Source organism: Muscardinus avellanarius, assembly GCF_963383645.1.
Source record: "Muscardinus avellanarius genome assembly, chromosome: 6".
Classification (NCBI taxonomy): Eukaryota; Metazoa; Chordata; class Mammalia; order Rodentia; family Gliridae; genus Muscardinus; species Muscardinus avellanarius.
The window spans coordinates 19428518-19454583 of NC_137791.1; the positions used below are offsets into that span (position 1 = coordinate 19428518).

At 40.9% G+C, this 26066-nt stretch overlaps 1 protein-coding gene across 2 annotated transcripts in view; it reads left to right on the plus strand.

Annotated features, from left to right (window-relative positions):
* EDNRA (endothelin receptor type A) overlaps nucleotides 1-25775 on the plus strand; it is a gene marked incomplete at both ends in the record, with an annotated part of 58803 nt that extends 33028 nt beyond the window's left edge. The window contains 6 exons of one of the 2 annotated variants that reach the window (XM_080697628.1): nucleotides 1739-1866; nucleotides 14179-14377; nucleotides 19298-19450; nucleotides 22851-22984; nucleotides 23386-23494; nucleotides 25635-25775. In XM_080697628.1, coding sequence (XP_080553754.1) covers nucleotides 1739-1866; nucleotides 14179-14377; nucleotides 19298-19450; nucleotides 22851-22984; nucleotides 23386-23494; nucleotides 25635-25775 — 864 coding nt within the window. The remainder of the gene's footprint in view (nucleotides 1-1738; nucleotides 1867-14178; nucleotides 14378-19297; nucleotides 19451-22850; nucleotides 22985-23385; nucleotides 23495-25634) is intronic. The other variant, XM_080697627.1, reaches the window with a different exon arrangement.
* Between the last annotated feature and the right edge of the window lie 291 nt (nucleotides 25776-26066).

The following is a 26066-nucleotide window of genomic DNA, read 5'->3' on the forward strand; positions in this document are numbered from 1 at the left end:
CTTTTCTCTGAGAATAACCACTGATTCTTTAGAGAAACACAGCCTTAAACTGGTGGTTTTCTGAAGTTAACAAATAATGAAGGAAACTCTCTAGAGCACATGATGTACTTAAACAAACATATGGAAGTCAACACTAAGCCAAGCATGGGAGGGAGGGATGGGGAGGGAACGGGGTGGGGATTGCGTAGGGACTAACTGGGTGATGTGTGCATGTATGTCTCCACAAGTTTTTTTTTATCCCATTATGTATGAATACAAAGCACCAATAAAAAAATTAAAAAAGAAAACTATAAACATCATTGAAATAATTTCAAGTATGCCTAAATAGAAAGATGTCCCTTATCTATGGATTAAAAGATTTAACATTATTGAGATGGCAATGATCTCCAAACTGGTCAATAGACTCAAGGCATTTCAACTTGATTTTTTGCATAAATTGAAAATCTGGTTTTGGAATTCACATGTAAATACAAAGAACACCAATAAGCAAAAATGGTATCATTGGCAACTGCTGGTAATGAATGCTTGATGCAAATTAAGACACCAAACACTATTTCTAGGATGAATCACTCCTATAAAGACAAGAAAACCTGAAAATGGCTTTTCATAAAATAAGAATTTCATGTTTTGGTCCAGAATTGTAACTTGCTTGTAATTACAGAGATATAATTAGAATGTGTAGGCATTGTTACAGGATATGCCTCAGAATAGCCGAACTGTTACTGTTGACTCTTTGCCAGAGACTAGGAGAATCCTGAAATCCAGGATTTTAAACTGTCAACATGGAAGATTTTCCTGAACAGGGATCACAGTAACTACATTTTTCTGTACAATAGGACAAATTTAAGCTTAAGCAGAAAGCCTCATATGTCCCATTTGCTGAAGCAGAGCCAGGCTCTTAACCACAGAGGAATAGTGAAGTTTGGGTGTTGGCCAGCCAACAAAATCAACACAGACAAAGGGACTTTTTTTGTCCAGCCTTTTTTCCTAATCTGTCATTTGTATTTTTGCTACTTGTCAGGAGGTAATATAATCTTCCCATGCCTCTGGTTAAGTGACTCGTTTTATCATGGTTTAGTAAGGTTTGGTAGGAGACCTCTGTCTGCTTCTCAGTCAAGCTCTTACCCTAAACCCCCAACTTGTGCATCTCTTTGAAAAGTAGGCAACATGACTATTTAATATGGAGTAAAGGGGTTTTTATTATGGAGTGTCTGTTATATATTACACACCCTATATAAGACATATATTTCACATACAGTGAATATTTAATGTTTATAGTACAAAAATGTATATATTAAGTATCAATATTATATTCCTGTATAAACAATTTTAATATGTGATAACATTCTAGTCTCCATATCTTTCTAGGCCAAAAATTACTGGGTCTTTAAAACATGAAATAGGAAATAATACTCATAATATCTTTTTTTTGTCTGTGTGGTACTGGGGATGAAACCCAGGGGCTACACCCCTGACCTATTTTATATTTTATTTGGAAACAGGGTCTCACTAAGTAGCTCAGGCTGGCTTAGAACCTGTGCGATCCTCCTGTCTCAGCCTCCCAAGTATTAAGCGTGCGCCACCATTCCCGGCTCATAATATTCTATTTCTACCATGCTGTCCGGAAAGTACAAAAAATAATAAAATTCAGAAGTCAGTACATAGAACTAGAAATATAAGTGCCCACGTATTCCACGCCGGCTCTGCTGTTCCTTACTACCTTGCCTCCTTTTTTTAGCTGTTGGCTGGACGCTGGCCTTTCGACCACAACGACTTTGGCGTGTTTCTTTGCAAGCTGTTTCCCTTTCTGCAGAAGTCCTCAGTGGGGATCACCGTCCTCAATCTCTGCGCTCTTAGCGTTGACAGGTAACATGTTCTTCCTCTTTGTTCTTTGGTTTTAGAAAAGTTATTTTTCCTCAAAAAGAAAAGTCAAGAGAGCTGGTGTCCAGAACTGTTGGTTATTGGCTTCAAATGAATTAAAACATTGACAATCTCTCTTCCACTACGTAGAACGTCTTCACACATTTGCTGGTTAATGTGTCTTTGCTCAGGCAGTATATAGCTAGAGCATTTTGCCAATGACATGCAGCTGGCATCCTGAAGGCAGCAACAACAGCAAAATAATGTGTTATGGGATAAACTGCGAGAAGGTGATCCGAGGGCATGCAAATCCATTTTATTCCGTTGTATTTGTAATGCTTGATTGCTCGAGCTAAGTGGTAAATATACAAGATCGTTATATTCCTCTCCATGTTTTATCGTATGCCTAAAATCTTTCGTAACTTTTAAAAAAGGGCAACGACAAAAGGATCCCTTTATCCAATTCTGAAAAATCCACCAAGTGTCTCTAAATCTTTTCAAAATCTTTACACATGGCTGCTAAGAATTCTCTTAAAAGGCCCTTCTGGATTCTTTGACCTTCTAGACGGTATTTCCTTTGCTTTTGAATTTTCACATCAAGAATTATAAAGATGAAGCCAGGAACTTCATAGCACATTCTGTAGTGTTCTTTTATATTTAATCTATGCAATGTGTATAGTGTCCTGTTGAGTTGGCTTGCAATTTAGAAGAACTTTTATTTGTTTCAAACTCATACTCCTGAAAATCAGTTTTTCAAGAACATGAATCCTATTGCAATAGAAATAAAAATCTCATTCTCTTAAATAACCTTCAAGTGCTTACAGATATTCTTGTTTTTATCATTTATAATTAATTTTGAGAACCGAAATTATCATTGTTAAAATGAAAAAAATACTCATTTCATTGATAGTTGCAAATTATTATATATTTTAATAAACGAATGGCTACATAACAGAAACAAAATAAATGTTTAATTCGTTATTAAAACAAATTTATTTAAATAAAAATTCCATAAGTAGTTTAAAATGCAATAATACTATTGACAAAAATATTTTCACTGCAAAGGTTAAAAATAAAGATCATAAATAAGCTGGGCGTGGTGACACATGCTTGTAATCCCAGCATTTGGGAGTCTGAGACAGGAGGATCATGATTCGCATACAGCCTCAGGTACTGCTCAGTGAGGCCCTTTGCAACTCAGTGAGACCCTGTTTCAAAATAAAGAATAAAAAATATAGGGCTCAAGGTGTAGCTTGCAGGTAGAATGCCTGTAGGTTCCATGCCCAGTACCACAAAAATAAAAAATAAAAAATAAAGATCATAAATCATTTCTTCACCCATTAGTAGGATTTGCAGTGGTCCTTCTGTCTTTATTAACTACTTCTGCACCACGTCGGGTATTAAGGGCTACTGCATTTAAAAAAATTCATAACTTACATGCTGTAGGCAGCCAGTCTACTGACTGAATAGTAGATTGTGGTACTTGTGGGCCTCTCCCTAAAAAGCTGAATAAGCACTGATAAAATAGATTTGATTCACTAGTAAATTATTTTGTGTGTGTGTGTGTGTGTGGTACTGGGGATGGAACTCAGGGGCATTCTACCTCCGAGCTACACCCCTAGCCCTACTTTTTAAAAAAAAAAATTCTTTATTTTGAAACAGGGTCTCACTGAGTTGCAAAGGGTCTCGCTAAGTGGCTGAGTCTGGCTGCGAACCACAGTTCTCCCGTCTTAGGCTCCCAAATGCTGGGATGACAAACGTGCGCCACCACGCCAGGCTTGTAAATTCTTACTCGGATGTTCCCACACCCACCACCTTACCTCATTTTTTTCATCCAAAGTGTATTATTACCAAGTGTTGGTGGTATATTGGTGAGCACAGCTGCCTTCCAAAGTGTTTTATTTTCTAAAAATTAAAAGCTTTAAATTGTATCTACTGCTCTGAATAGTACAAGTAAAACTGTTCTTGTGTTTATCAAGGTATAAATTTATAGATGTGGTCTCATTAGCATGCCTGATTAAAATGTTTAATATAACTCTAAAAGTTGTGTGGGGAAAAGAAATGAAGAAAATGAAAAGATTTTAGAAAAGCAGGGGTTGAAAGGGGTTAATCAAGTCCACCTGGCTCTTAAGTATCGGAGCCAGTAATCAAAGCTAGGTAATCTTTCTTTTTAACCACTGTATTCAAGTATGTTAAAACTCAGACCATAAAGCAGGAGAAACTAAACTATCTTTTTGATCTCTGGAAAAAAAGAAAGACCTTCTGAACATAAAAGGAATGGTAAAAATTCCAAATAAATTGAAGAGATACAAATTTTAAAGTTCAGATCAAACTTTCAAGAAGTTAAAAAACAAATGAATGAAGTAATAAACTGGGGGAAATAATCTGCCACCGCCACCGCAGGTCCGGGGTCCGCTCCTCAGACTTTCCCCCTGCCCCCTCTTTCTTCCTTGGGGGACTCTCAGAGGATTCTTGCTGACCATCAACCAGCCCCAGTGCAAGTCCTGCCAGCATATGGGAGAGGTTAATCAAGCCCACATGGCTATGAAGCATTGGCGTCAGTAACCAAATGTAGGTAGTCTTCTTTCTTAACCACTGTATACCAGCATGTCAAAACTCAAACCATACAGCAGAAGAAAAATAAACTAATATCTTTACTAATTGCCGGGCAGCTTTAGGCCATAGATTCCTACTTCTATTTAAAGTAGTAGGGTCACCTCACCCACACCACCTCCTCTCTCTATCTCATGCATGAAGAAAATGAGCCACATATTCCATCCCATCCATCAATCAGTTGGGTACCAAAAGGAATGTGAGTCACCCTCCGTTAGAAAAAACAATAATAATGCCAAAAAATCTATTTCATTAAGACTTGGTCTGTCTGACTTTCAGACCAACGAGTTGAACCATTCTAAAATTTCACTCCCACTAAAATCAGCCTTAATCCAGGAGTTTTTCCTTGGCAGCAAACTCATCGTTCTTTGTTCCCGAGATCCCTTCTGACCCTTTTACATTTGACTTGGTATTACTCTGAGCTTTGGGACCTGTATAGAGGGCGTCCATTTGACATTTCCATTTCAAAAGCTTTCAGCTAGAGAATGAATCATTCACACTTAATTCCTGAAGATAAGATAACATTTGTTTTGAGTTTTCATTTATTTGTGCTATATTCTAGTTGGGGGGAAAAAAAAGGAGAGAATAAAAATCAGATGCTTCCCCTAATCAGCAAAAACTAGGAGGAAAGGGGACAGAAAGGGCCCTATAGTGAAGCAACTAAGGTGACCAATCAGAGGGTATGGAATGGGGAAGGATGGAGCCTCTTTAAAACACAGGAGGTACATAAACAAATGTATCAAAGTTAATCACCAAACAAGCATGGGATGGAGGGAGAGGGAGGGAATGGGATGGGGGCTGGATGAGGGCTAATTGGATGATGTGTATTTGTACATCCTCTCAAGTCTTGTATTCCAATGTGATATATGATTACAATGCACCAATAAAAAATAATAAAATAAATAAATAAATAAATAAATAAATAAAACAGAGTAAAAGAAAAGGGATTAGAACCTATTAAAAAACAGTTTGCCATTTGTAAATCTGTTTTTATTGTCTGAGCCGAATCAAATTATGGTCCGAAAACAAAACTTCTTTGTGATTTTATATGACATTTTTAAATATGCTAATTTTGTCATTTGGGGGTTGTTTTAAAGGAAAATGATGAAACTATACATCTAAGCTCTGTAAAATTTCTTTATTGCTTCATTAATCACACGATGATTACAAAATGCTGTAAGATCAAAGAAGAGTTCTAAGCTTTCTCACTATCAGTTTTTAATCTGAATGATATAAACAAGTCAGTAAGAGAATGCACATGCTTTGTCCGAGAATGAATGAGTGTCCATTGGGCTTGTCTCAGTTTAACCTTTTGACTAATCCCTCCTCAAACTTAACTCTCATTTATCTTTAATTTTACTTATTTAGTCTCTTATGAAAAAGATAAAGCAGAAATTTCAGAAAAAGAATGAGAAAATTCAGGAAAAAATATATTCCTGTCCAGCTTTATCAGTAAAAAAATTTTTTTAGGTACTGGGGATGAAACCCAGGGGCAGTCTACCTATGAGCTATACCCCAGCCCTATTCTTTATTCTTTATTTTGAAACAAGGTGTCACTGAGTCGCAGAGGGCCTCACTAAGTAGCTGAGGCTGTCCTCGAACTTCAATCCATCCTTCGGTCTCACCCTCCCAAATTCTGGCATTACAAGCATGTGCCACCATGCCCGGCTTCGTTTTTCTTTTTCTTTCTTCTTCTTTTTTTTTTTAATGCTAAGGCAGTATACATCTAAAACAAATGAACTTTTCCCAACAAAATGTTAATACTCAGCCATTGCCGACAATGAAAAATTAAAACGGGTTTTCTAGCATGACAAGTTTTATATGTTACTTTGAGTTTAGGAGGGAAGAAAAATAAAAAGGAGCCGACCTGGGGGAAGGGGATTCAAGGCTGTTCTTTGTGAGGTTAACAGTTGCGTTTAAAATAGAAGGTGATGACGGGGTCAGACAATAAAAAAGAAAATGTCTGGGTACAGATCCAACTTGTAGTTAAAAGATGTCTGGGGAAGGAGGCTGTAAAATGATAAAACTCTTTTAACAACTATTCCAGAGTGATGTGTAATTAGATACCTGGAAAAGTTGCAAGGATCCGTTAATAAGATGGCTTTGTTTTGCATGCCTTAAACCCAAAAGCTAATGTCAGCCCTTCTACCCATCATTTCAAATAATTACTCTGTGGCCTCCATGATATTCTCAAAGGATTTTCCTAACGCAAGAAGCAGGAAGGTGATTTTCTGAGAGTCCTCCTGTTAATCTAGACTTGGTTTCCTCCTCTTCTCCTGGTGTTATGCTTTTCTATTGCTTCATTAAGAGTAAGACAAGAAGGAAGTGGCTGAGCCTGAGAGGAGCCGAGCGCTGGACAAAATCAAACGCCAGCTAGGGCGACTCAGGATCTCACTTGGGGTCTATTCCCCCTGGCAGATAGTTATTGCTCTTTTTATCTTATTCCACTGTGGAGTTCGGGCAAATGGTTAATTTGCTATTCTGTTTCTCTTTGATGACAAACTCCCCCAAAACTCTGCTGTTTAAAGCAACCATTTCATCATGTCTCACCATGTTATGGGTCAGGAATCTGGACGGTTCTTCTGCTCCTTGTCAACTTGACTGGGGTTGCTGGTGGATTTCAGCTGGCGCTCAGCTTTGCCTGGATCCAAGGCTCACATGTCCGGCACCTTGGCAGGGACAGCTGGAAGTCTGAGCTCAGCAGAGTTCATCTCCCTCTCTGTAGAGTCTCAGGCCTTTCAACATTTTGCTCCAGCAGGCTCTGGGCACCAGTGTAAAACCTGTCGCTCCTTTTAGGGGCCAGGCCTGGAACTAGCAAAACAACCTCCTAACTGTACCCAATGGCTGGAAGCAGCTCCAGGCCCGCCCAATGTCAGAGATCAGCTGATGGAGTGTGAAAGCATTTGTAGGGCTCCTTTAATCCAACACACCTGGTTTCCCTTTAAGATTCTTCCTGTGAACATTTTGCCCCCAAGTCCCATCCGGGGTTCGGTTTCTCTACCACATAAGAAATATAAATGACAGTCAACCGTTACAAATTGTCACTTGCCATTAGTAAAAGATGGGCAGGAATAGAGACAGAAGTGCCACCTGACTTAAGTAGGTGACAAAACTGGAGAAAAACTAATAATAAATTCCAATGCAGGCAAGCATTCATCCATAGGCACTCATTAGATACTTTTGTGTGTGTGTATGTGCGATACTGGAAATGGAACCCAGGGGTATTGTACCTCCAATCACACCCCCAGCCCTATTTTTTTTGTCTTTTTTTTTTTTTTTTTTGCAACAGGGTCTCATTGAGTTGTGAAGGGCCTCACTAAGTAGCTGAGGCTGTCCGCAAACCACGATCCTCCCATCTCAGCCTCCCGAATGCTGAGATTACAAGCGTGCACACCACACCTGGCAACTTTTCTAACAAGGTATTTAAGCTAACATTTCCTTCCCTTGATCCAGCAATTCCACTCAGGACAATTCATCTAGGAAAATCATTTGGAAAGAGAAAAAAAATCCATATGTACAAATATGTGTATAGGCATGTTGTTCATAACCAAGAATCACTACAAGTAATTCGAACACAGGAGATTTTAGCAAATTGCATCAATATCTTGTTGTCCTGTGTAACCATTAAGCTGATAAGTGCCACACCTATGTAGAAACATGGTAGCATACTTTTTATGTAAATAAGGCTAAAATAAAATTGTAACATATATGATTATATCATATGATTATAACATATATTTGAACTATGCCCATGAAAATAGCAATGGACAAAGAATAAGAAAAATAAAGATATTGAAGTGGTATCTTCTGAATTTGAGTTTTGTTTTAAAGTTCTTTCAATCATAAATTTTTTAAAATGTAATGACTGTCCAATTCCATACCTTAAAGATTCAATAAATATGCATTAAGTGCCTCTGGCCTCGAAAACATGTTAAAAATCTATTTATAGACACACACAGTAACAAACATCTTTGTATAAATAAAACATAATTTATCCTTTCACCTTGGCATATCATGTAACAGGTGATGTAATGGGAAAAGACTCCCCTGGGACTCAGCCGAGCAGAGCCCCAGCCCAGACACCTCTCGCTCACTGGGGAGCAGGCCGAGGCTGTGGCAACACACCAGCCCCTTCTCTTGCTCCCGGCCCTCAGGATCCCACCTGGAACATGAGAAAAAGAAAGATCAGCCCAAAGGTCCCTCCATGTTTTTAAGTTATTTGATTCTAGGTTTCTAAAAATACTAGCTTTTTATCTGTTAGCTAATCCAGGCCTACCTTGAAAAATTGAAAGAAATGTTTAGAATGTAAAGTGCTATTGGTTAGCCGGGTGTGGTGGCGCATGCTTGTAAGCCCCGCGCTTGGGAGGTGGAGACAGGAGGATCGCACAGGTTTGAAGCCAGCCATGCTGGCTTAGGAGACCCTCTTTCCAAAAATAAAAAGTATAAAATGGGTTTGGGAGTGTAGCCCGGAGGTAGAAGGGTTTCCAGGAACCTCAGTACCACCAAAAAAATAAAATAAAATAAAATAAAGTGCTATTGGCTTTGGTCAATAAAGTAAGCCGAATGCATGGGAAGGTAACAAGCCACCATGACAACACAAGCACACGCCATTCAGGAGATTATTTGCTAGGTACCTATTCTTCTAGGCTTTGCAACCAACCTACAGAATGTCTGCCCTTTGGAGCTTATGATCTAAAGGGAGGGGTGAGAAGCAGTGATAAAGAAATCAATAAACCATTTGGTTTGTCTCATGGTAGTAAGCGCTATGGAGAAAAATAAATCAGGGTGGGCTGGACAGGAGAATTCTGGAAGTGGTGTTAGAAATTTAGGCGGTCCAGGCGAGGCTTCCATTAAAAGAGACAATTGAGTAAAGACCTGAAGGAAGAGAAAAAGCAGCTCCTGAAAATACTGTGAAGGTATGCCCGAGGAGCAGGAAGTTACTGGGAGGGTTTTAGCAGAGGCAGCCCTTATCTGACTTTTAAAAATTTTTTTAATTTTTTATTGGTTCACTGTAGTCATACATCTTAATGGAGTACAAGATGGTGGAGGCATATAGGCACCCATCACCCATTTAGCTCTTCCCCAATTCCCACCCCATTCCCTCCCCCTCCCTCCTTCTCATGTTTGGCTTAGTGATTGACTTTGATATGTTGTTAATGTACATCATGTAGATTTGAGAATTTTCCCCTTACCCCTCCAATTCTCCCCAGTTAGGCCTCCTTATTTGCTCATCTATAGTTATCCTTCTTCATCTAGAGTCCCTCCTATGGACCATTTTCTCCCTAGCTTCCACATATTAGGAAGAGCACTCAATTTCTTATTTTTTTTTTTTGTGACTGACTAATCTCACTTAACATAATGTTCTCCAGTTCCATCCATTTCCCTGTAAATTGTGTGTTCTTCTTTATGGCTGAGTCAAATTCCATTGTGTCCATATCCCAAAGTTTTGTAATCCATTCATCTGTTGATGGACATCTTGGCTGGCTCCATAGTTTGGCCATGGTGAATTGTGCAGCTATGAACATAGATAGGCATGCATTAGTTTGGTAGCTTGGTTTCCATTCTTTTGGGTAGATACTCAGAAGTGGCATTTCCCTGATCTAATTTATTAGGCTCCCTCCCATTGCTGTTTCCAAGGTAGGCTGTGGCAAGGAAAGGCAGATGAGGGAGACCAGTTAAAAAACTATTGCAATAATCCAGGCAGGATGTGAATAGGCAAGATTGAGAGAAGCAGGTGCGTGGTATCCATTTAAAGGGAGATGTCACAGATCTGCAAAAGGATTGAAAGGGGAGTGACAGCTAATGCCAAGATGCGGGGCCTGCGATGGTAAAGCCTGGAGAAGGCCGGGTTTGAGGTAAGGTCTGATTTGAGTATTTTGAGTGCCTACCAGCTGTTCTGGTAGAGCTCTCAAGTTGGCAATGGGATATACAAGTCTAGATTTGGAGGTGAGGCTCCAGGCTACAGTTATAAACATGGGAATAATTTGCATAATTTAAGTGATACGAAAGCCATAAGACTGGACCAGATCACCAACAGAAAGTATGTAGATAAGAGCAGAGGACCAAGGACTAAGCCCTCAAAAAATCCAGTCAAGGAAATGGAAAGAAGTTGCCACTGGGGGCGGTGGAAAACCAGGTGAGTGTGGTAGACACCGAGTGAAGAATACGTTTCATTGAGGAGGGATTATTTCTGGAATGTCAGTTGTTTGGTCATTGGATCCACACTTGCACATTTTCTCTGATAATTGCACATACATATATGTGTATATATATGCACATATACTGACTAAATTTAAAGTAAAGACTGTTTATAACTACACCTAGTAAGAAGGGTATATTTGTTGTCATTAGCTACCAAATAGAAATCAGTTTCTGAACACTCGGAATTTTATATTTTTCGTATCTTTCCCCATGTCTATCACCACTAATGATTATTTCTAACTACTCTTTTGATTGTTTTCCTCTTATCTCATAAAGATATTATCAAAACTAGTGTGATTACAAATGGAAAATATTCCAATGCTCCACAATATGAGTTAATGCAAAACCAGACTGATTCCGAATCAGTTGGCAAACCAGACACTAGAAACTACTTCTACACATATGAAAGTGTGGATTTGCATTTGACTGTGGGTGTGTATCTTGATCTGCTCTCTATCACTAGAACAAAATACTGGAGATATTCAACTTATAAGGTAGAAAGGTGTATTTGGCTCACTTATAAAGAAAAAAGAAGGTTCATTTTGGTTCAATTTATAAGGCAAAAAGGTATACTTGGAGGTTTCTGTCAAGGTCAGTTAAGCCCTTTGCTTTGGGACCTCTGGTGAGGAAGAACATCTAGGTAGGAGCCTGTAGTGGTGCAAAACCACTCACCTCATACCAGCCAAGGAGCAAAGACAGGTCTGTACCTCCACACAGTGGGAGGAAGAGCCCAGCACCCCACAGTTTCCCCCCAAACACACACACTTTGTTTTTCTTGAGAGTGTATACTAATCAATGGCTTTTAATGCATGCATTTTTTATAATGCACTTTTATTGGTGCATTATAGTCTCACATTATAATGTAAATCATGTTGACAGTAACATACACGCACACAGCATTTGGTGGGCCCCACACACTGTCCCCTTTAAAAACACACCCTCCAACAACCTAGCTCTGATCCAGTAGTGCCCACCTCTTAAAGGTCCCACCACCTCCGGTAGTACCACAGGCTGGCAACCAAGCCCTTAACACATGGGCCTGTGGGGGCGCTTATCCAAACAGTAACAAAGGATAATATTCTAGGAACTTAAGGAACATTCTAGAATGAAGCTGGTTTATGAATCGATTCATCATAAGACAATGTTGACCACATTTACTTCCATAGATAACCTTCCACCCCAAATCCTAGCTAAGAAATCTAGCTTTCTTACTCCTTGATGAGATAACTTAAGGAAGGAGAGAGAAAATAGATGCAAGTCTGCTGCCAGCCTTGGGATACAGACATCCAGTCTCCACTCCCTTTAGCTTGCACTGGACATCAGGCTGCTAGTTCAATAAAGCAACAAAGAAAAGCAAATAGAACTAGAAAGCAAAATAAACAGCAGTCCTCATCTTACTGCAATAACCATAAATTTTAAGATGCAATCTTGGCTATATCGTAAAAGGATTTTCTTGGTCTGTTGACATAGCTGTATTTTATTCCCTTCTGAACTAATGTGTACTTTTTTCTGGAGATTTTCCTTGTATCCTCATCTTATTCTTCCTCATAATCTTTTATGGAACCTTTCTCCCTGCATGTATGCAGTGTCATCATTGTGACATGCACAAATCGATAGGTTCTAGTCCACAAGCAATTCTGGTGAAGAATTAGACAGCATAATTCCTTGAAGTCATGTTTTCACAGATATACTGAGACAGGCATTAGATTTAAGTGATAGGACCTCATCTTGGTGGAGATGGGTAGCATGTAGCTTTATTGATTAACCTTCTACAGTGAGTTGCGTGTCCCACAAACCCACATACACCTGTCTGTTTTATAGCCTTGGTCTGTTTTTCAGCCTTCTTCTGGCACTGGCTCATGAAAGCTGTGAAAGGAAAATGTTTCCTTTCCATTACAACAGCAGCAAAAATTTCAAGAATGAAGCCACAAAAATACCATACCACATCACAGGTCTTTTCTTAATAGTAAGTCTGAAAGCAATTAGCACTAGACCATCATATCGGGTCAGAGGGCACAGTTTCTAAACTCAATTTTCTTCAGCCTTAACATTTAAGTGTGACTTCATTACAAAAATATTAAAATAAAAATTAAGGTAAGCCTAATTTTTGACATAATTATTCAGTTACATTTACTTCCTCTATTGTGTATGAAATATTCTTTTCTGTTATATAGTAATCCCTAAAAATTAGGAAACAAGGCATTTATTTTAACTCCATTTTATATATTCTAGCACAGGACAGTTATGGGTGAGAGATGGTCATTCTTTGACAGATACTACAAATACGATTCATTCACTAAAACTGCCACCTGTACAAAACCCGCTGTAACCGTGGTTTGAGCGTAAAAGAGAGGAAATGATAGGATCCCTATGGTCACTATTCACTTAAGCGTATCAAAACCCATGTTTTGATAATGTTTTGAATTTTGTCCTTTAATATTTAAAGAGGAAGAATATATTACTATAACAAGTACCAGCAGCTTTCACCGCCCTTTCCTTCATCCAATTTCTTCCCAGCTTCAAACATACAGGCCTACCAATCTGCTACATCCTAAACTCTGTCAAGATTTCCCTAAAACTCAAATCTGATCTCAGACTCAGGCCCGGAAGGCAGTTTGTTTCCAAATGGGTGGAACTCTGAATGAGCCTGCCTGTTTTCCACAACAAAACTCACAGAAAATTCCTAAAAAGTCAACGGTTGGTTGGTCATTGGCCAGGGGAGGCGTTTCCCAGCATTTATGACTTGTGTTCAATTAAAAAATTAAAAACCTAGCTGGGCGTGGTGGCACATGCTCGTAATCCCAGCATTTGGGAGGCTGATACAGGAGGATTGTGGTTCGAAGACTACTACTTAGTGAAGTCTCAGCTACTACTTAGTGAAGCCCTTTGCAACTCAGTGAGACCTTGTTTCAAAATAAAGAATAAGAAATAGGGCTGGGGATGTAGCTCTGAGGTCAAATGCCCCTGGGATTCATCCCCAGTACTGCAAAAAGATAAATAAATAAATAAATAAATAAATAAATAAATAAATAAATAAATAAATAAATACCTTAGCTAGGCATGGTGGTGCACACTTGTAATCCCAGTACTTGGGGACTGAGACAGAAGGATCGCAGATTTGAAGCCACCCCTGGAAGCTTAGCGAGGCCCTCCATAACTTAGTGAGACCCTGTTTATAAGTAAGTAATACCTTAAATATTCTAATAGCTTGGCAGGACATGGTGGCGCATGCTTGTAATCCCAGCACTTGGGAGGCTGAGACAGGAGGATTGCACAGGTTCGAAGCCAGCCTCAGCTACTTAGTGAGGCTCTCAGCAACTTAGTGAGACCCTGTTTCCAAATAAAGTATAAAATAGGTCTGGGAGTATAGCCCAGAGGTAAAGCCCTGGGTTCCACCCACAGTACCACCAAATACATATATATATATATATATATATATATATATATACACATACATATTCTAACAGCCTGACTTAAAACTCCCATCCTTTTTTTCTTCCCCAGATATAGAGCGGTTGCATCCTGGAGTCGTGTCCAAGGCATTGGGATTCCCTTGATCACTGCCATTGAAATTGTCTCCATCTGGATCCTGTCCTTTGTTCTGGCGATCCCAGAAGCCATAGGCTTCGTCATGGTGCCCTTTGAATATAAGGGTGAACAGCACAAAACGTGCATGCTCAACGCCACATCGAAGTTCATGGAGGTACTGACGGTTTTGCAGCTTACTAAATTTACTACATCTTAGCATTTACCAAGGCTTAGGAGGAGCACCTTTAGATGTCATCCTCTTAAAACTTGTGGACATCTCCGCAGCACAGGCTGTGTTTTTCTGTATCCAACCAGATGTTCTTCAGTGACATGGAAAGCAAATGTTAAGCCAGTGTTTAGCTTCTAGAATTGAACAACTATGCCGTTTCTTTCTCTTGCTTTGTGGCACAACTGCCAACACGACTATTGTTCTACACCAAACAACTAAGAATTATAAAGCTAATTTACTAGCAGGGACTCCATGTGTATGTTATAACATTACTTCTTTTTATAAGAACAGCCAGCCGTGGTGCTGCACGCTTGTAATCCCAGCATTCGGGAGGCTGAGACTGGAGGATCGCGGTTCGCGGACAGCCTCAGCTACTTAGTGAGGCCCTCTACAACTCAGTGAGACATGGTTTCAAAATAAAGAATAAAAAGTAGGGCAGGGGGTGTAGCTTGGAGATACAATACCCCTGGGTTCCATCAGACCTGGAAAGGAAGAAAGAAGAGAGAGAGAGAGAGAGAGAGAGAGAGAGAGAGAGAGAGAGAGAGGGGAGAGGGGAGAGGGGAGAGGGGAGAGGGGAGAGGGGAGAGGGGAGAGGGGAGAGGGGAGAGGGGAGAGGGGAGAGGGGAGAGGGGAGAGGGGAGAGGGGAGAGAGGAGAGAGGAGAGAGGAGAGAGGAGAGAGGAGAGAGGAGAGAGGAGAGAGGAGAGAGGAGAGAGAGAAAGAAAGACTGCACAAGTTCCACCTGACAAACATGTAGATGTTTATTTTATGTTACTTGGGGAAATGCTTACCTGCTTCTTTTTTGTGTTTCTTGTTTTTTGTTTTGTGTGTGTGTGTGTGTGTGTGTGTGTGTGTGTGTGTGTGTGTTGCTAATGATTAAACCCAGGGGCATTCTACCTCCCAAGCTAGACCCCCAAGCCCTGTTTTAGTCTTTATTTTGAAACAGGGTCTCACTAAGTAGTCAAGGGCATTAATAAGTTATTGAGGCTGGCCTTGAACCTGGGTGCCTCCTGTCTCAGCCTCCCATGTACTAGGATTACAGGCTTGTGCCACCATGCCAGGCCCTCACTTGCTTTTTCCAAAAATGCATTTACTAATTCAAAGTAGGGATAGTACTTACATGTACTAATGTTACATGGATCCTATGGCTGGCGCACAATAATTACAGAATTTTTTTAAAGAATGTTTTAGTAAATTCCGTTGTTCTTCAGTACACCTGACCACATTAATGTTTCTCTGAAAAGCTCAAGCATATGATCCAGTGTATTGGGAAACATGTTTAAAATGCATATTTCCTTTGTAAAACTAGTTGCATGTGGACAGAGGAGGAGAACCAAATGGATATCTATTTCTTTTAAATCAGCATAATTTAGTGCTTTGATGTGAGCTTCATGCATCTCAGATTCCACGTTTAATCACTTACAGACATCTTAAGGTATGCTTTCCCAAACTGGAAAATTCACAAGCCCGTTGTTTTGCAGTTGGTCAGTTATCCTGCTTGGAAATTCTTGTTTAAAAATTAAAAGTGTTTAGGAAAACGGCCAAACTGGCAACCTTAAAATTGAAGTCTTCTGTTCATCTGCTAACTTTTTTTTATTAGGTCAAACTTCACAGTGAAAAAGCAAGATAGTAGAGGTTATCAGTACTTGGCCCCGTAAATAAGCAACCTAGATATCCCAGACAAAAACATTCGAGAAAAGAAGCTCAATCTAAAACGATGTTTACTCATCACTGGCATGAAACAAAATTAAATGAGTTACTTCATAAAGACTGAATTTCTGCCAGGCATGGTGGTGCGTATCTGTAATCCCAGTTAGAAGCCAGCCTCGGCAATTTAGTAAAACTCTCAGCCATTTGACAAGACCCTGTTTCAAAATAAAATAAAATAGGGCTGGGGGTATAGCTCAGAGGTAAAAAAAGCCCTGGGTTCAATCCCAGTACCACAAAACAAAAAGAAAAGATGAAGAAGGAGAAGAAAAGGAGAAGAAGAGGAGGAGGAGGAGGAGGAGGAGGAGGAGGAGTGGTGGAGGAGGAAGAGGAGGAGGAGGAGGAGGAAGATTCTCCCGTATAGTGTTCCAGCAAAGGGTAGCCACCATGCAAGCAGGATTGGTGTAAAGGGTTTGAGTTGAGCTGATCTTGGAGTTCATTCCGAGTCTCAAATCCAGTTCTTTTTTTCTTATTTATTACTGCCTTTGTTCCTCTCCCTCCTCCTCAGCTTTGTTCCACTCTAGACTGACCTGGGGCCCCTCTAATCCCTTTATGACATCAGTTCAAAAGAAACATGGGACCCCTTGCTGAACAGGCCTCTGCCTGGAGGGGCGCAGACTCCACCCAGCCCTCGCAGGGGTCCCTGCGGCACCCTTGGGGTCCTTCACACCCAGCTAGCAACGCACCAGGAAGAAGGAGCCCCAGTAAAAACAGGGAAGGGGAGGCTCAAAGGAGTGTTTGTGTTAAACTTCAAAACAAAACAAAAAGACAGGCTTTTTGATTATTATTAGTAGTATTACTTTAATTCAGAACAGAAATCCTTAAGCAATTGATGGGGAGAGAGAAATATTTGTATAAGCAGATTTGAAGAAATGAGCTTCTTTGGAAGTTTGTATTTATTTTTTTTTCCTATTTCTGTTTACTTTTTTTATTGAACATAAATAGTATACATTTAAACTATATTTGGTGCCCTCTCCCCCCGTCCCCGTTTTCCCTTCCCCCCTCCCACCAATGGTTGTCCAGGTTAACCATGTCTTATTCATAATTTTACACATGTTCCTCATTAATCAAGATCGGCCTTCCTCCTCTCCTATCTTTCCATTCACACTTAGCTAGTATTTCCGGGAGTTTGTATTTAACCAGGGGTTTGTGAGCTTGGGATGGGAAAGAAATTGTGTTTTTGTTTTCACTAACTTTTAAACTGAAATTTATCATTTACTTCAATTATGAATGTGGGTAACAAACCACAGTAGAATTTAAGAGTACCATGACCTTTTGCTCATAGGAATAGCAGACATTTTCACAACAAGCCTCACTTGTATAACCGTGAAGTATATCATTTATGTTCATCACTACCTCGTCATTGTGGTAGTTATTAGGGCCGCCGTTAGGTTTGTTGTATGATTTGTCGATAAATCCATGTGCTGCTATACCAGGATCTTATTTTTAATATGCTAACAGCTCCTGCAATGTAAATGCTTTCCACTATAATCGTATATATTTATGCATGTAAGAATAATATTCTCAAAAGGAAATTATAATGTTCACCAGGCTTCCAAAGGGGTCTGTGGCATAAAAATAAAGAACCCTCGCCTGAACTTTTTGTCTTCAGCAACTATTTTCAGGTTATTTTAAGACATATTTATAAATGTTGCCCACTGGGCTCCTTTCTATATTCAGAAACTTTCCCATGTTTCACATAGCAGCACGATTATTTTTTACTGTGGGAACTGAGATATCACAGGAGGCTGCATTATCCTTAGTAAATAAAAATGTGGACAGACATTGTAAGGAAGCAGAAGTATTTCTTTCCAAGTCAGTGATGAATTTAGTGGAAAGAAGAATTTGGCTATCATTTTCCAGCTCCCACTGATACAGGGTATAAAGTTTTTTGCCTCTAAAAAGATGGCAAGCTGAGTAATCTTGGTGTTTACAGATTCCGGCCACACGAAGATAGTGCTAAGTCGGCTTTCAGATACACTCTGCGCCTCAGTAGTTTGCAGACAGCAGGTAGTAAACGAGGTCAGGGTAGGAGAGTATGGTTAGTGATGCTCTAACGGGCTGCCTGCAGGGTCACATAGCTGGCATACCAGGCAAAGGGTTAACTCTCATTAACCAAAACAACACAGATAAGCGCTTCTCAACCTTAGCTGTTTCCAGACAAGATGGTCACATGAAATACACGTTAACCATGATAATCAAAAGCCAGCCGGGCACTAACAAAATTTTTGAGGCTGATCAGTAAAGATAAACGTATCTCAAATTCTGTTGTAATAAGCTTTGGAAGGCAATTCTTTTGAATTGATTAGGGCACATTCATTGTGTAACTGAAATCAATTTTTATTTTATTTTTATTTTTGCAATACTGGGGATGGAACCCAGGAGCATTGTACCTCTGAGCTACACCCCCATCCCTATTGTTTTAGTCTTTTTTTATTTTTTTATTTTTATTTTTTGGTGGTACTGGGGGGTGAAACCCAGGGGCTTTCTACCTCTGGGTTACACCCCAGCCCTATTGTATACTTTATTTGGAAACAGGGTCTCACTAAATTGCTGAGAGCCTCACTAAGTACCTGAGGCTGGCTTCGAACCTGTGTGATCCTCCTGTCTCAGTCTCCCAAGCACTGGGATTACAAGCGTGTGCCACCACACCTGGCTTCTGAAATCAATTTTAGCTTATAAAAACTATCCTTGTCAGGATAATTTTTATATGTCATATACATATTATTTATATATATAAATGTGTGTGTGTGTGTGTGTATATATATTGTATTGGGGATTGAATCCAAGGGCATTCTACCTCTGAGCTATACTCCCAGACGTTTTTACTTTTTATTTGAAACAGGATCTCCCTAAGTTTCCAAGACTGACTAGCCTCAAGCCTGCGATCCTCCTGTCTCAGCCTCTCAAATACTGGGATTACAGGCATACGCCACTGTGCACAGGAGGGTAGTTGTTTACTGTGCAGTTTCTTCATGTGCTAAAATCAGGATAATTCCTGGCATTTCAAAGTTAATTAAGTATGGACCCTTTAGTACGAGCAGAAAGCGTGGCTGTGCAGGTGCACACCAAGAGCAAGGACTGTGACGCTACAGAGGCATGGCATGGTTGACTCATGTTCCCTTGCCCTCTCTTTCGCTTCCTCTTCTGCACTGTGCAGTTCTACCAAGATGCCAAGGACTGGTGGCTCTTCGGGTTCTACTTCTGCATGCCCTTAGTGTGCACCGCAATTTTCTACACCCTCATGACATGTGAGATGCTAAACAGAAGGAACGGCAGCTTGAGAATCGCCCTCAGTGAGCATCTGAAACAGGTAAGTCTACTAAGATCGCGCAACCATGGCCTAGACTGTGTTGTCCTTGACGTCAGCAGACCTGCCAAGAGCTGTTAGGTCATAACCGCGTTTCAGCATGGGTCAGATTACACCCATACCCACGGTTCCCTGAGATTACAACGGAACTGAAAGCGTCTTGTTCACTGGCCCTTTTCTATGCTGAGATATGTCTAGGTGCACAAACACCATCATGTTAGATTGCCTGTAACATTCGGGGCAGCAACGTGCTATACGGGCTTGCAGCATCCAAGCAAGAGGCTCTACCCCATAGCCAGGGTGCAATCGGCTTGCCAGCTAGGTCTGTGTAACTAGGATCCATGATGATGTTCTCACAGCAATAAAATAGCCTGAATACTCTTTTCACAGCATGCCTCCCCGACTTCAGGCAATGCATAACCATACTGTGTATAGTGATTGTAGCCTGGTTTTCTAAATATAAAAATGCTGGCTTGTGACTGTTTTCTCTATAGTTATAAGGTTAGGGATTTCTTTTGTGACAGAGAAGCCTGCCTGTGAAACAGATGGCCCTGGAGGCTGGCCCCAAAGAGAGAGGAACTGGTCATTATTTTGCCAAGAGTGTACTGGGCATGTGTATATGGGTGTATATACACTGAATTGGACTTGGAACTGGGCCAGGATAGAAGGGAGCATATGACTCTCTTCCTTTGCAAGCTGTACACTCTAGTTGTAGAAATAAAACATAGCTGGGCATGGGAGTGCAGACTTCTAATCCCAGTGCTTGGGAGGCTGAGACAGGAGGATCGTAGGTTCAAGGGCAGCCTCAGTGTCAAGAGAACAGCCCCTCACAGGACCTCGGTGGCTTCAAGGTGTGGAGTGCTACACGCTCGTCAAGGAGCAGGATTAAAAATATAGAAAGGGGTAAAATTCTAAATGGCCCAAAGTTCCATAAGGAATTGGAACACGTCAAAAGAGGGCTAACGTCGGTACCTCCTGGAGGACACATAAACAGATAACGCTTTGGGCTTAGAAGGCAAAATTTGATTCTTACACTTCTTGGCTGTGTGACCTTGGGCAACTGCTTAACCTCTCTACCCCTCTATTGTCTCACAAGATGCATGTAATAATATGTTATGGGAATTATCTAAGGTATAAAAAGTACCTAGTAGTACACATTTCCTTGTGGGCATTCAGTAAATGTTAATTTATGTTAATTCAAAGAATAAAACGAGGGCTGCTTTCCATTTGGGGTCATAATGGAGAAGTATAAAAGAACATCCAGCCACACCAAAACTTACTGTGAGTTGTTGATGGAGCGTCTAAATCTATTCTATATAATAATTATACAGAAGCATCCCTCCTCATCAGCAACTCTTTTAAACTACTGTACTGATTTTTCTGAGCTTCAACTCCTTGTCTGTAAATTGCACATAATAATACATGAATCAATGTTATTAGAAGAATCAAAGGAATAGATGCACAAGTGCGAACTTTGAAAAATCTAATGTGTCATACAAATGGGTGCTATTAGCCTTTATTGACCGGGCTCTTGTTCTCGTCTCTTGCTTGGCTGTCTTTAATTTCTCTTCATCATAATGACAATAACGATCAGTTCAAGTTGTGTTTGAATGCTGGTGAGAGAACACCCAAAAGAAGAAGACAGAGTTGACCAAGTAGGGTCTACCACAGAAAGCGCAGGCATCATAGGTTCCCTGGTCCAGGAACTCCGAGGCCGGGATCTTCCCTTCAGCCCTGGAAGACAGCAGAGGCAGCTCCACCTTTATACCTGATGTCCAGGCAGCAAGAGGCGGCGGGACACCCAGTGCATTTGGTGTACGTACCAAAGAACACACACTTTACATAGCTTGTCCGGGACCACACACAGCAACTGTTGCTAAGCTAATTGGTCAGAGCTGTGTCGGATAGCCATGTAGGTGGGCAGGCCGAGCATGGATGTTGGTTAGGTGAATATCAGACTGTCATGGTAATGTATTCACATCACCTTTTAGAAAATCTATCTACTTTTTTTTAATTGGTGCACTGCAGTCTCACATCACAATATGGATCTTGTTGACAATGGCATATACTCACACAGTACTTGGTGCCCCCTTCCCCTTTTCCCTCCCTCCCAATACTGAGTGTCCAGGTTAACGATGTTATACTCACATGTACACACATACTCGAATGTAGCTAGAAAAGTGATCTGCTTTGAGGATATGTGCAAGGAAGTTCACCTCTCCCCCACACCTTTCCTTTCCAGTTTTCAGTGCCCACTTACTTTTCTATGTACACAAAATGACCCTGTAAAAGTCTCCCATTCCTGCAGACTGAAATAGTTTATTTATTTCCCCCTGATGTCCTAGCCCAACTAGCCGAATAACTATGGCAGATTGAAGAGCTCCCCGTTCTTTAGGCTAGAAGGACGATTTGTGACAACCGTCACAAAATTGTTTTGAGTGGCTTAACTAACGGTCTGGGTTTATTGCAGGTTTCTCGGACTTATTGTTACAAGCTTTGAGTTGAAGCAGCATTACCTTGCCAGCCCCTGTTCTCAGTCAGTTTTATTTTGACATTAATTGATCCCAGTTACAGACGAGTTGCATTTTTATGTTCCCAGCCAGGCGTCTGAATGCACGCGGGGTAATACTCAAGCATAATGCGCACAAGTGAAGGGTTGCAGAGCCACCCCAGCCTATGTGTTTTTTTGATCTTGAGCAGACTCAAAGGCTTGTAAACCCTCAGTTGAAGTCAATTTAGGGTCAGTGTGCTCTAGAATTTATAATCATCGCTGCTGATAACCCTTTACCCTTATCCCTGAGTTGCTGGACAATACATCTTTGGAAACTTCATGCCACTAATAAAAGAATTTAAAATGCAAAAATAAATAAATAAATAAATAAATAAATAAATAAATAAAATTCAACGCTAACTTTTTTCAAGATCAGGAAAAGGAAAAACAAAACGTGTTGCTGTTGCTTTTCCTGTTCTATTTTTTTTTGTTCATATTTTGTTTCCAAGTAGATGTGTCCATTTGTTTTATAATATGTTCAGTAACCTTGCCCATCATGCAGTTATTGAGGCTACTTTGTGCATACGCTTGTACACACTCTTGGACTGAGCCCCGCAACTCACACCTCCAGCCAGTTCCCACCTCCGTCCTGGCCTGTGACCTCAGTCCTGACTCTGATATCAACTTGCGGCCATCGCCCTGCCCGGCAGCTGCCCCAAAGCATCTTCAGCAGCTCCTTGATGAGCGTGTAGCGCTCCACACCTTGAAGCCCCCGAGGTCCTGTGAGGGGCTGTTCTCTTGGCTCTCCTCTGTGTTTTTCCTTCCCCGTTATCTCTTAACTTCTCTGCTGCGTGGTTCTTTCATCTAATGTAAAAACACTAAACTTAAAACGCTTTCATTTTCTCACTTCAGCGTCGAGAAGTGGCGAAAACTGTTTTCTGCCTGGTTGTAATTTTTGCCCTTTGCTGGTTCCCTCTTCATTTAAGCCGTATTTTGAAGAAAACTGTGTATGATGAGATGGACAAGAATCGGTGTGAGCTGCTCAGGTATGATGCCATGCACCCATTAAGAAATTGGGGTTTCTCTGCTTTTCACGTATATAAAATTTTTACAGGCTCATTAGTCCTGAAAATTAGAACTGCAAAGTTGATCTTATTTTTTAGCTGACGTAGCCCATAACTGATCCCCAAATTTATGCAAGCCACGTCTGTAATCTTGCCAGTCCCCTCCCGAGGCTGTGCATGAAGGTTTGGTCTAACCAAGGGGATGATCCATCTGTAACCATCCTGCAGAATTGAAGCTGCCACTTTAACATGCAAAATTCTAACTGCCACCTATGAGACATGGCTTCTGGGCAAGAAAAATGCTTATCCTAGGGATAAATGCTACTTAGCAGATTTTAAAACAATATGTTCTAATTATTCTACTCTATTTTCTTTTGCTCTAGTTTCTTGCTGCTCATGGACTACATCGGGATTAACTTGGCAACCATGAATTCATGTATAAACCCAATAGCTCTATATTTTGTGAGCAAGAAGTTTAAAAATTGTTTCCAGGTAAGACTATTTGGCAAGAATATTTTAGGGCTAACCAAATAAGTATACTGGACACCTAACATATTTCAATTTCCATACTACTCTGATTGGCCATCCAGGCTCCTTTACAGTAGAGAAGTGGAAATTATATTGTCAACTAGAAAAGGTCATATGGTTAGCATAACCGATAAACAGTACCTATTCAAACAACAACACATCCCAGAGTTAAAACTATAAGTACTAACTGCCCTCTTTTAAAAGGAAATGCTTAAATATGAGCTCCAGGCACACAGAGTGTATAAAACCAACACATGTCCACGTCTTACATTTCTTGGGTTTAACCTACTCTCCGCAAAACATAAAACTCTGCCATTAAGAAAGCTCTCAGTGAATGTTACTTGGTAATAGCTTCATCGAAGAAAGTAAATGCTTCTTGCTCTAGACACCTGTACTACTAAATTTCATTTTAAATCAGTCCCCTCTCTTTCCAGCCACGTCCTCCAGGAGCAACACGTGTGTTCTTTTAGTGTGTCACTTTTCCAGTTTCTTTTTTTTTTTTTTTTTTTTTTGGTGGTACTGGGGTTCCTGGAAGCCCTTCTACCTCCGGGCTACGCTCCCAGACCCTATTTTATATTTTGAAACAGGGTCTCTTACGCCAGCGTGGCTGGCTTCGAAGCTGCACGATCCTCCTGTCTCCGCCCCCCAAGCGCGGGGATTACAAGCGTGCGCCACCACGCCCGGCATCTTTTCCAGTTTCTGAAATGAATGTGGCATAGAACTAATCCTGATTTGACTTGATCTTTGACCAGGATGTTTTTTATTTATTTATTTATTTATTTATTTATTTATTTATTTATTTTTGGTGGTACTGGGGTTCCTGGAAACCCTTCTACCACTGGACTACACTCCCAGGCCTATTTTATACTTTTTTTTTTTTGAAACAGGGTCTCTGAAGCCAGCGAGGCTGGCTTCGAACCTGCGCAATCCTCCTGTCTCCGCCTCCCAAGCGCGGGGATTACAAGCGTGCGCCACCACGCCCGGCCTGACCAGGATGTTTAACTTGAGCTCGGGGCTCGTATTAGGCAGAGCAGCATGTAGGTCGAGGGTGCAGGCCTTGGGTACAGCCTCTGCTGATATCGCAGCTCTGCATCTGCTAATTGACCCGGGTCTGGTTGATGCTCTCTTCTGACTTCTCCATTTCCTCATCTGTAAAATTAAATGGCCACCCTATCTATCTTATAAACAAGTTTCAGTGGGTTAGTATATGTAAAGATCCTGAAACGGGAAATACTCAATATGACTTGATGATTATTCAGGCTAGAGTAGAGGAGGAAAACGCATCAGCTTCTCTCATGGAATTTACTGTCTTAAAAGGAGACTGGCGTATAGTAACCAAAGAATCATTCAAATGGATGAAACGTGGTATGGAAGTTTAAGCTGTTATATTTTGGGGTTCTCCTTCAAAATATTTTCAAGTTACAAAAATGCTGCGCCTAAAATGGACTAGCACACAGGTCATGACCGATACATTTTATAACCTGAAGTTTATACCCCTTGCTAATTCCTTTATATATTAATTAAAGGAAAAGGGAAAATCGAGATAAAAATTCTCAGAAATGACACACATTTCTAAGAAGAAATTCCTTAAAAGGAAGCATACCTAAGGGAAAGGATCCACTCTAGAGAGTCTTAGGTTCTGATTCAAGTTCTGCCCCTTCTAGTCCTCTCTAGGCCTCGCTATTCTCGTTCATAAAATGGGAAGAGTGGTACCGACCACCTAGGGCTGTAGTGAGGGTTACCCCTTGCCAAGACCCGCACGGGGGTGAACACAAAAGAATAGTCGGGCCCCCTAGGCCCTTCCCTACCCTTGCCTCTCCGCGCCATGGAGAACCCTCCCTCTGGCCAACACCACCTTCTCTTCCTCTTGCACTTGGTAAACAGAATCAAAACAAGAAGGCAGGAGTATGTTTACGTCCTCTGGAGGGACAGTTTTCACTTCTGCCCAAAGATAACAGGCTCCATGCTGTAGATTACTGTTGGGGCTCATTGTCCTCAAATGTGCACACACATCATCCCCTTACTAGTGGGCCCCCAAGCCTCTGTGCAAGGCCAGGAACACCTCGGTAGGCTTGTGTCATTTACAGCCTGTCCCCTCTCCCAGTCGTGCCTCTGTTGCTGCTGCCACCAATCCAAAAGCCTGATGACCTCGGTCCCCATGAACGGAACAAGCATCCAATGGAAGAACCATGACCAAAACAACCACAACACGGACAGGAGCAGTCACAAAGACAGCATCAACTAACCAGCCTAGAGCCACGGCCGGCGTGCCTCCAGATCCCGCCGGGGAGAAGGGAGCACAGGACTGCATCACTGGAGTGTGTCGCCTTGTTCCTGCACTCAGTCCACCGTGAGCACCGTGGGCGAAAAACACTCTCCTGAGGCTTTCCGAAGCAGTGGAAGGTGGCCTGGTTTATATCCACAAGGTCAAGGAATGTTAATTTTTTTAATTTATCTAATTTACATATTCCATATGTTATATTCAACACTTAAAAAACAGTGAAGGAATAATGGAGACTGTTAAATGAAGCCAGAA